The sequence below is a fragment of the Zerene cesonia genome, chromosome 10, assembly GCF_012273895.1.
Source record: "Zerene cesonia ecotype Mississippi chromosome 10, Zerene_cesonia_1.1, whole genome shotgun sequence".
Lineage (NCBI taxonomy): Eukaryota > Metazoa > Arthropoda > Insecta > Lepidoptera > Pieridae > Zerene > Zerene cesonia.
Genome location: NC_052111.1, coordinates 6,290,282 through 6,301,471, shown reverse-complemented (window position 1 = coordinate 6,301,471; position 11,190 = coordinate 6,290,282). Strand labels below are relative to the sequence as shown.

At 31.2% G+C, this 11,190-nt stretch overlaps 2 protein-coding genes and 1 long non-coding RNA gene across 3 annotated transcripts; all 3 read left to right on the top strand.

The window, feature by feature from the left end:
* The first annotated feature begins 2,152 nt into the window (after positions 1–2,152).
* Positions 2,153–3,039, top strand: LOC119829504. Its single transcript, XR_005287808.1, has 2 exons — positions 2,153–2,720; positions 2,925–3,039. It is a non-coding gene; the product is annotated as an uncharacterized LOC119829504 (long non-coding RNA).
* Positions 3,040–5,940: 2,901 nt separating this feature from the next.
* LOC119829503 lies at positions 5,941–7,402 on the top strand. The gene is made up of 5 exons (XM_038352046.1): positions 5,941–6,125; positions 6,268–6,301; positions 6,472–6,531; positions 6,933–6,998; positions 7,234–7,402. The coding sequence occupies exons 1-5, from the start codon at positions 6,024–6,026 to the stop codon at positions 7,281–7,283; spliced, it is 312 nt and encodes a 103-aa protein (XP_038207974.1). The 5' UTR covers positions 5,941–6,023; the 3' UTR covers positions 7,284–7,402.
* A 1,170-nt stretch (positions 7,403–8,572) lies between these two features.
* Positions 8,573–11,178, top strand: LOC119829512 (glycine-rich RNA-binding protein 10-like). The gene is made up of 2 exons (XM_038352056.1): positions 8,573–8,876; positions 9,531–11,178. Exons 1-2 carry the CDS (start codon positions 8,613–8,615, stop codon positions 9,981–9,983), a joined length of 717 nt encoding a protein of 238 aa, XP_038207984.1. The 5' UTR covers positions 8,573–8,612; the 3' UTR covers positions 9,984–11,178.
* Positions 11,179–11,190: the final 12 nt, after the last annotated feature.

Genomic DNA, 11,190 nt, shown 5'->3' with positions numbered 1-11,190 from the left:
TTTCTTTTTTCTTTATTACAATATTTATGGCAAGACTAGGTATATAACCTATAGCCTTCCTCAATAAATGGGCTATCTAACACTGAAATAATTTTTCAAATAGGACCACTAGTACCTGAAATTAATGCATTCAAACAAACAAACTGTTCAGCTTTATAATATTAGTATAGATTAAATAGGTAACGTGAAACTTTTCAGTAAGTACGATAAAATATCTTGTTTTTCTACCTATCTGAGATACGAGCATTTGCTATTATATTCGAAACAGGCGCAATTTTTTTAGACTTTGGACCCTGGCTCCAGAACTATAAAGTATGTATCACGGGGTGGAATTCGAACTCACATCATTTTGCCAAACCATAGCAAAAATATAAGTGCATCCTCTTCGTGTGAGTTATAAATTTCAGAAAAATTGGTCTAAATTTCTAAGAAAATATTTTACAAAGATTGGTATTCGGTAGAGATACCTTCACCGCGGTTATTATATGTAAATTATTGAACTAATGGCTATAGCTATACATAGAAATTGTATAAATCCAATGCTTTAATGCCTATAACAGTTTAGCAACTTAAAGGCATTGTACAATAAATACAATGCAAATTTATCCACCGCACATAATGGCAATCAAAATTAGCAAGGAGTTTTAAAATTTTAAAAATAATGACTGCTCCTGCTTTTGTACCGTCTTCAAAAGGCGTTCTATATTGGAATGTATAATTTTACTGTTATTATATAAAAAAAGGAAAACACAAATACTTTTTTATGGTTTAATATAATACCTACACTTGTAAAATATGGGACGCATGTTCTGAAATAAGTAAATTTTTTTGTTATTTATTATTAAATAAGAATAAATTTAATTAGGGACTTTAATAGATTGCATACGTAGATGGGTTATAGTACATATATACAGTCAGTAGTATGAAACAAAATTTACTGATATAAGAATTTTTGTTCAGACATAGGTAATAAAATGACATAGTAAAATGAGAGATATTTACATTAGATCGGATATGGGTATCGAGATTACATACCATGTTTACCTGTAACACACATTTGTATTGCGGTTAACCGCATGTGATTAATATCTTTTGTATAAATAGATTCATCCTTGAATATAATCCACATAAAGGAATTACGCCTTTCTACAAAACAGTCACCAATGACGTCCCCTGAGAGAACAACAATTTCCTATCAAACACAAAAAGAATCACCTCAACAGTTTAAAAGTTTTTTGTTAATTTAGTTATTGAGAAACATAAGCAAAAAAATACTATTGCTTTGGTAAGAAACTTCTTCACTTCTCTAAAGCAGTACTTATTTTGTACCCTTAAAAAAAATTGGCTAATTAAAAATGTTGTCCTCTCTCAAAAGCAGTTAAAGCTCCATATATTTAAATCGATTTGAATAAACTATAATGATTACCTAACACTATGGAAAAACTAGTATGTTTATTTAAAGGAAGTAATTGTGTATTCTATGGCTGTGTGTTATAAACTTAACGAGTAGGACCAGCACTGACAAAACATAATAACTTGTATAAAAAAATTGGTTTCTTTAACTAGAATTTGCTATGAATCCAGAATCGGAATGCAAGCGTAATTCAAGAACAGTATCACCCATATACATGAAAAATAATGGACAAAACCGAATATAAACAATGTCCCCAGCACTGGCAGTTAATTTCGCTATATACGTACAGTAGTTGGACTCTGATATGACTGAATTCGACATTTTTATGGCAATGTATTGTTGTCATGATCGTCACATAAGCCAATCGATAGCCTCATTCAAGATCCTGGTCTTGCCCATGACTCATGCAAATGTCCAACTTATGGACCTGCCTACAAATTACATTTAAGTTAGAGTATATCCCAATACCAAGATAACTTCTGGCTATGACCAAAATGGTAATGGAATTTATCACCTTTGAATATTTTTACAATCCGCATCAGGTAACCAATAAATAAAAACTGTGCAGATGAATTTAATAACAGGTTACACTGGTCGATGAACACGTTTGCCTCAATGCCAAAGGTTATGGAATCTTCATCACACATACAATTGATGTGTTATAATTGCATATTTTTGTATATAGCAGTGTAGTTGATTTCGCGAGATATTATATTTATTATTAAGATCTATCGAGAGGATTCGGGTGGATTACAAATTCTCATAGCGAATAAAGTTGAGCAATGTATACAATTTCAAAACTCATCAATATCCCAATATTTCGTGTTGATGTTGATATACTATAAACCGGCGATGGATTTATAAATGAACTTGAAATTACTTTTACTGGTCACTCCAGTTTAAACAGCGTGCCAATTCTTTCGTGTTTCGTGTTGAATAAACAATGATTAAGGCTCATTTCTATATGGTTTACATATTTTACGTACAGATAGCGAGTGCATTAAAAATAACATTTAAGTCAGGAACATATATTCCTTTGCATGCGCAATTTAACGTGCAACCAACACCGAGGTTAGAGTTCAATGAAGACTTTGAGACTGCGTTCGCATCGTTAACCATACCGGACTATAAAACAACAGAAGTATTTGTGCCCAAAATAGCCACTAACCCAACAATCGAAACAGAACTGTTTACTCAGGAACACAGGGATGATATGTTTTCATCAGCTGAAATTATAAAACCAACTGCTATTGAAAGTTTTCTTAGTTTGAATTTCCCAATGGCAACACAGGAAATCGTATAAAACGTAAGTTCCTTACATCTTGTAAAAATTGTATTCACAATTATGTAATGAAAAATAGAAAGAGATACAATATTCTTGTAAGACGTATTATGGTAGCTATACATTACAATTTTACATATCAGTGTTGCATAAATATGGGTGAATCTTTTCCTAAACCTATGTTGTTCTTAACTGTGTTCTGAATACGTGACTTTTCTTTCATTTCAGTGTGAAGACTTCTTTTAAAACGATGAAATGGAAAAATCAGTAGATAGCCACAGCTTTTTGAGATGCATTTTGTAATCAATATTCTACGATATCTTGTTTAATTAAAAATTTATTTAAAAAAATTGAAATGTCATTTTTCACCATACAAATCCAAATTACTTATTAAATCTGGCATTACATACAGTAGGGATTTTGGTATGCCACCTGAAGAGAAAATATTCTTAAGAGCTAGATAATATTACTCAAATAAAACATTCCATTATTTTTGAAAAGAAAAAAATTGATTTGCATTCAAAGATTTATAAAAATGCGCTTGTCACACCCGGGAATAAAACCCAGTAAATTGTACTAAAATTGCTTTTTTATTGTATCGATCGTTAGGATCATCTAGCGTCATTTATTTAATCACTAGCTGCGCCCCGCGGTTTCACCCGCGTAAGTCTGTATCCCGTAGGAATATCGGGATAAAAGTTGCCTTTATGTTGTTCCATTTGTCCAGCTGTCTACGTACCAAATTTCATTGCAATCGGTTCATTAGTTTTTACGTGAAAGAGTAACAAACATCCATACATCCATACTTACAAACTTTCACGTTTATAATATTAGTAGGATTTGTGTAATAAGATTTAGAATAAGAAGATAATGCTTTTTAGTACTTTAAACACACAGAAGATCAACATCGATGCGATAACACTGTAAATTACTAAATTTTAACAAGAGGGTAAAATCATATAATGAGAGGACCCAAACTGGTGAAGCTAATTATATTAAAACAGCTTATACGTTCAGTGCACCGTAAGACTCTATTATAGTTTTTGTTATGGACTAATGTTGTGAGAACTAAATAAAGATGATTTTTATTATTATTTTTATTATAGCCGGTGCCCAGCTATTACAACCTTGGTTCTTTGGATCTATAGATCCAACAACTAACTATTGCTAGCAAATTATTATTTGACCTTTTTATTCCGAATCTTGCTATATGTTTTTATTATTATGCTTAAATCAAATTTAAATTATTTTGTGGGAAACTTCTCAAGCGCGTGGATAAATATTATCATTGTTATTCGAATGGAAGGTATGAAAAATTATTATTATACGTGCTTGAATATGTTAAAACATGAATTCAATGATCTTTATTATAACTTTTTTTTTCTTTTTGGAATTTTAAATTTCGTAATAAACGTGTTTTAAATAGCATGCAGTAGCACTTAGCCATATTAAAACTGATTTATAGGAGATTAGAGGATTATCCAAAAATAATTATTTACCTATGTAATATGAAATTTACCATATGTTTGCACATTCTTACTGAAATTCAGAATAAGAATAAATCATCTCTACAAAAAAGTTAACCGATGCGGACATTAATGGAGCGGGGCGTATTACTCTAGATTATATAATAGATCTAAATGAGAACAATCGAATCAAAACCCATGGATTTATCGAGTAAAATCTATAACAATACAGTTGAATGAAAAAACCTCGTTTTTGGAAATGTCGCGTTCGTAAATAATCAACACAAACAACTGTAATTTTTACGTGATTGACATACAAACAGAAAAAGTTTCTAACCATTGGAGTGTGTTAGACATCCTTTTTATAAAACAACTACTGTTTTAAAAAAGATTCAATGTACATAAATGGTCTATTAACTGTTTTGTCTTATACTTATATAAAAGTTCATATCCAATAACAAATATCGAGTACCTGTATTCTATTGATTCTAGTAGTGAACAATTGAACATTAGTTAAAATAATGATGTCAGATATTGTAAGGACATACGAACCTCGGAAGATCGCTCACAAATCGTGATCATGAATCCATCAAGAGCATATAAATAAAGCTTCCAATAATATTCAAAGCATTCATTGATCACCATGCGATTTTTAATAATATCCCTATTAATCATATCTTTTATAAGCTTAGTGCAATCGAATTTCAATGATTCTAAAGAACGGGTTGTTTTAATATCGCCAGTGCTAGCCGCTTCGAAGACCAGCAGAGCCAGAATAACTGAAACAGCTAAAGACTTCCCAGTATTACTGTTATTGTCTTCGAGTAATAATACCGTAAATGAGCCTAACCACAACGACGAAGCACCGACTATTTATCATGTAAAAGTGAGTAAACACTTTAAAAGTATTTTTATTTATGCTAATATTATATAACTACATAACAACTCATAAACCCAAGGAGGGTTTATGAGTTTGTAAAGTTATGGAGGGTAATCTCAGAAACAAATGCATCAAATTAAAAAATTCTTTCAACGTTAAATTTGTACGTGATATCTCAGTGCTATATATGCGATATTATGTACTACAATAAGCCCGGGCGAATAGCTAGTGTTTCAATATAGAGCTTGTATGTCTTCTATTTTATAACATTATAAAGAGGAAAGATTTCTTATTCGTTTATTTGTTTGCTACGATTTTGTCCAAAAACTCATATTTATAGAGAAAAACGATTGCGACTCAACGTCTCTTTCAATTTCTATCAACATTTTATATATACTTAAGATAGTATTATGTTTCCTGTGGTGATACTATTAAAAGTTATTTTTCTTAGCAATTAATCATGACGTCATTTTAAACTTTCCAGAAATTGGAGGAGCAATCCGCAGGTGGTGGAGCAAGTAAGTAAACATTTGATTTATGCATTTGTTATCCGATAAAATAAGAGGGAAATACAGTAGTCTTTACGAACCAACGTCACTTTTAATATGATATTATTGGCTTATTGACCTTCTATAACATCATTTAGCATGATTATTAATTCTATACTATAAATTATATCCTTCTCAGAATTATTATTATGGAAAATTAATTTTGTAAAGATGTTTAGAAAAGCAAACAGTATATATAACTTTATGATACGACGATATGTGCGAATGATTGGTCAAGCTTATTGTCTTTAATTATTTTGTTTTCCTCAAACGAGCTCAATTAAATAAAATAATTAACCTTAACCACTTTTCATTACATAGATTATATCTAAGTCAGGGTATATAAAAGAAACGCAAATTTTCCATCACATTGTATAGGCGCAGTTTTGAAAGTTACTTGTGAAATAAACGGAGAATATTTAAAAGTGTCACTATGTGGTTTCGATTTGCCATGTTTACGATTTTATTTCTAATATTCGCCGTGAATTGTGCACAACAAACAGATGATCATGATGATACGTCAATCAAAGCACACGTAATTAAAAATTATTTATATTAAAGAATTCTTTCTGGTTTATCTTGCTTTTGTTTATCAGGGTTACATCCTATGTGAAAACTGGGTATACAACTGACTAATCTTGGTATAATTAATTTAATAAAACATTTTTTATTTTCAGGTCAATAAATATCCACAGAAGCAAAAAAATGAAGGTATAGTTATACAGACACCTATATATGTATAGATAACATAATATTAGAAAAATTGCGGCATAGGGCAATAATAATGCAGTCACTACAATATAATATAATCGTCTATAAGCTAATAATAACAATAGTACATGATGCATAATTATATAAACAAGTTAATTATTTATTTTTAGAATATTTTCCGAGACTACGCCGCAATGCAAGGGAAGACTTTCTTGTAGTATCAAATAAAGGTAAAAGAATTAGTTAATTTTATATTAATCGTATTAAACAAATATTCATCTTTCATTAAAGGAATTACCAAGTCCGTTTTACCACCATTATTATCTGTGATAATACGTATAAAGTACCATATTTTACTTTGAAGAAGTCTTTCTACCGATAACAATGTAAATTTGTATAAAAAATATTTAGATGAATATTATTGCATTATTTAATAGCTCTGTTTAATACCATGGGTACCTATATACCTATGATTAAGTGGAAAAATCTGTTACTAGATCCTTCCTAGTGTTTGCAGTTCCTTTGATCTACACAATAAACTTGCTTTAAAAAATGTTTACAGTTCACAGTTTTTATTTTATTGTTGTTCTTAGTAATATAATTTAATTATGACATTTTGTAAAATTTTCAGGATCCAATTATGGCAATAGGGGATACCCAAATAGAGACTCAGGATCCACCGTAATAATCCTACCAGGTAATGAAGCACAATATTAAACGCATAAATTGTTAGTTTTTTTTATATACTTATTGATTTCAACAATGTGGTAATCATCAAAGCAATTATTTAGCATATATGTATGTGTATTGATGGTAATACGGATGGTATCTCTTTCTATCAATGTATTATATAACATTGTCCATGACCTGGCCTACAATTGATCATCAATACAATAAGAGCATAATTATTCAATTGTTATTTTTTATTGCAGAACATAATTACGACACCAAATACACGGAAACTACTTATCGCCACGGGTGATGTGAAACAACTAACTTATTCTTACATCTTTCATCTGATTTGATTGTTTATTTTTCTTAATTTCCACTATAGTAAACATGTTAAGGTTTTGTGCATAACAAATAAACAAATATATTAATCAAGTTGTTTTTATTTTACATAATTAAATAATGATATGTAAAAATGTAAAATACCTTTTCCGAGACGGAGTCGGATTTCCCACTCGATCACAAAGCGTATAATTAGATAAATCATATGTATGTTGAAACACGATGCAATTACTTGATAAACTACTATTTTCGAATAAGGCTTTTTCTAAAAACATTTTAAATTGCTTTAGAAATTGATGGTGTGGACAAAAAAGTACTGTGACGTATTTTAGTAATTATATTTAGTGCTAAAAGCATGTTTTACTTTAATAACTTTTATGTATAAGTGAGAAATTTTTATATTTGAAGTGTCAGTTATATGGGATTGGGTTAAAAACAGTAATTACTAAAACATACTCTTTATACACATTGGCTGCCTGTATAACTCGTTCATAATAAAAACAAAACAATGCGTAGTTGTGTATAAACGCAGTTTATCCTATAATCTCACAAAAAGAAAAAGGTTCGCATTGTAGCATCCAAACAGATCAGGCATCCGGTTTGTAGGTGCTCCTCCAATGTGCGAAGACTGCTAATGGAGCAACAAGTAAATCAAACATCTAGTACATTCTTTGAATTACCTGCATCAATGCATTTAATTTACCAGGAGCGTTTAAAGTGAATAAATATGATGAATTTATTAAATTAGCTTTTCAAAGTATCTTTTTCTAGTGTGTACCAACACTAATAGATACCTTTCTCAAAATAATCAACCTAGAATAAGGCTTATTAGAAAGAAAACTATACTTTATTGCATTTTAAATTCGAAAAATTGTTATTCATATAACATATTATACTCGTTACATGTAAAACTTTGGATATAATATTCTTGAACCATTTCAATAAATAAGACGTATACCTACATATTTATTTAATCACTCCATAGCAATAATGCATGGGTTAATAAAATTTTCCAGACGCGCAATCAAAACGACGATGATCATGTGAAAAAATTGAATTAATTCATTTGTCAACCTGCTATTACGATCAGAGCTCAACCATTGTTCTTAAAACTGGGGATAAACGTCTCCATTAATAGCTGGTATTCAGCTCGAGCTGTGCGAACAAATACGATAACGTCATCGTGGGAAACTAGATGTCCTGTTAAGACAAGTAGGCGGACAGTGACGTAGCGTGGCGTCGATGTGAAAAACTGACATATAAATAGGTTGGCGGCGTGAATCCTTTGCCAGTGACCGCTATGGGATTCCGTGATGTAGTGAGCTTTCTGGCGCTGGCGAATATCGCCCTAGCGTCGGTGTACGACAATGCTATTGAAGGTGGAGATAGGATAGTGCAAGTTGCGCCCGTGTTAGCGCCCCCCAGGGACTCCAGGACGCCCGTGACGGACCGCTCCCGGCAGTTTCCGATACTAGTGATCCTCGCTCAGCAAAACCCACCGGAGAAGGTCAGGGAACCAGAAGCTAAGTCCTTGAATATCAACCAAGAACCCATTTATGTTAAGGTATGTATCATTTTTATAGTCAGAATATAAGAATTAAAATTTTTATAAAAACAATATAGTTGGATATTTAAATCAACACTATTTTATTTATGCTTCTTACTGAATAGCTATAAGAAATTAAATAACATCAACTCACTTCAAGGAAATTGGAGTCTCAATTGATATGAATAATAATTATTGTAATAATACTAACCAAGCACATCAATAATAATAACTCATAGGTCATTTAGTCAGATGTTACAAGAACTTCATTATTTTTTTAACACACTTTTATGTTTATCCTGTATGTTTGTATGTAATTGATTCATTTAGACTGGATATTGATACACTTTAAAGAAACTAATTTAATTTTCTTACTTTGTATTTACTTTTATGAAAATTTATACAAAGAACACTATATTACTTGTATTTGTCAGTTCCAGTTCATAAAGTTCACTTGATTATTTATTACCAAAAGAATAGAATATCTAATTGGCCTATTAATATGCACCACTATCCATGCACATGCATATAAATGTATAACAAACACATTATAAAGAGATTCAAGAAATATATAACAAATACATGACATTTGCCGTATAGTATTACATCATTATTTATAAAACATTGAAATTTCGAAAAATTATATTAATGCATAAATATAATTATTCTCAGAAACTTGAAGAAAAAGATGGTCGCTCCAACAGACAGAAGAGAACGTTGGGAAAACTTCTGCTAGGCCATGGCCTAGGGGGAGGCGGAGGAGGTTTATCATTTGGCGGCGGTTTATCAATTGGAGGCGGTGGTGGCGGTTATGGAGGCGGTTACGGGGGAGGTTACGGCGGCGGTTACGGTGGAGGATACGGCGGAGGTTATGGCGGTGGCCGAGGTTTCGATGGCGGTTACGGAGGCCACGGCGGCCACGGCGGATATGTTACCTACGAAGAACCTCCTAAAACCGTGATTGTGAAAGTTATTAAAGAACATGGTGAGTACAACGTTAAATACATTCCTTTTTGGCCAGTACCAAATGAAATGATGTATAAATTGTTGATAAAAAAATATTGTTACTATAGAAAACTGAGTTTGTCATATTATGTCCAATATTGTATCGTAGGATTAGTTTAGATTTATGTTTGAATTAGGTTTAAAACTATTCGCATTGATTAAATCTTTTTAGAATCCCATGAATAAATGTTAGATTCTACCCACTTACAAGCTCAACTCAATCAGAACTCTGGATATTCCGTTTTGTGTGCTTGTTAGCTATTACAATTGTGCTATTACATGTGTCAAAACAAAGCTATCTCAGCAAGCAATTCGTTGCGTAATAACCAAATATGAACACATATAGGTATATATATAAGGGAACCTTGTTGTATAACTCGCGTACATCTGCTCCTAATCTCTTTTATAATTAAGAATAGTTTTGAGAATTGCATATACATACAACAGATTATTTAAAAATTATTGCATAATGATTTTTTTGGCCTTAAAAACGTGCATTAATTGCCAAAATTTTCCGTTAAACTATAAAGAAGCCTTTTGTATTGTATCATATCACATAGTTATCTTTACTAAAGGTCGTTTAACTTATTCATCAAGCAAAACACTTTACTTCGTATACTGGGGCTTTGTGTTAACTTAGTTTAGACAGAATGCTTGTAATAAAAATCATACACAAACACAATTATAATCAAGCTTAGCATAAAACAGGTAGAGCTAGTTTGTAAAAAAATTAAAACTTGTTCTTGAGTCTTATTGTTGATAACATCGCAGTCTCATCATCATTGAAATAAAGAAAAAACAAAACTAAACTTCAACCAGAATAATATTACGATGTGTGTACATAGGTTGTGTGAGGATGATTTTTGAATTTGATAAATTTATATTCAAATGTTTTTCATCACAAAGCAGTAGTATCAAAAACGATGCTGTTTAATTTATCTAGATTCGCACATATGCACAAAGTAAATCCGACTAATATTATAAATGCGAAAGTTTGTAAGGATGTGCGTGTGTTTGTTGTTCATTTACGCAAAAACTACTGAATCAATTGCAATGAAATTTGGTACGTAGATAGTTGGACAACTGGATTAACATATAGGCAAATTTTTATCCCGATATTCGTACGGGATACGAACTTACGTGGGTGAAACCGCGGGGCGCGACAGTAAAATATGAGGTTAGAAATAGTGATGATAGAATCATACTGATTTTGAATATTTCTTATGAGTGTTAGCAACTCGGTTAACAGTTAACCAATGAGTGTTAAACGGGAACCCTTTCTCGATGAATTTTATTCATTTTCAAATTCAAAAAATTATCTTTATCT

What these genes read in the sequence shown, in the direction of transcription:
- LOC119829503 (XM_038352046.1), top strand. Translation starts at nt 6,024, where the DNA reads ATGTGGTTTCGATTTGCCATGTTTACGATTTTATTTCTAATATTCGCC. An exon ending in TCTTGTAGTATCAAATAAAG is followed by an intron (nt 6,532 to 6,932) that starts GTAAAAGAATTA and finishes TAAAATTTTCAG; the next exon opens with GATCCAATTATGGCAATAGG. An exon ending in CACCGTAATAATCCTACCAG is followed by an intron (nt 6,999 to 7,233) that starts GTAATGAAGCAC and finishes TTTTTATTGCAG; the next exon opens with AACATAATTACGACACCAAA.
- LOC119829512 (XM_038352056.1), top strand. Translation starts at nt 8,613, where the DNA reads ATGGGATTCCGTGATGTAGTGAGCTTTCTGGCGCTGGCGAATATCGCC. An exon ending in AAGAACCCATTTATGTTAAG is followed by an intron (nt 8,877 to 9,530) that starts GTATGTATCATT and finishes AATTATTCTCAG; the next exon opens with AAACTTGAAGAAAAAGATGG.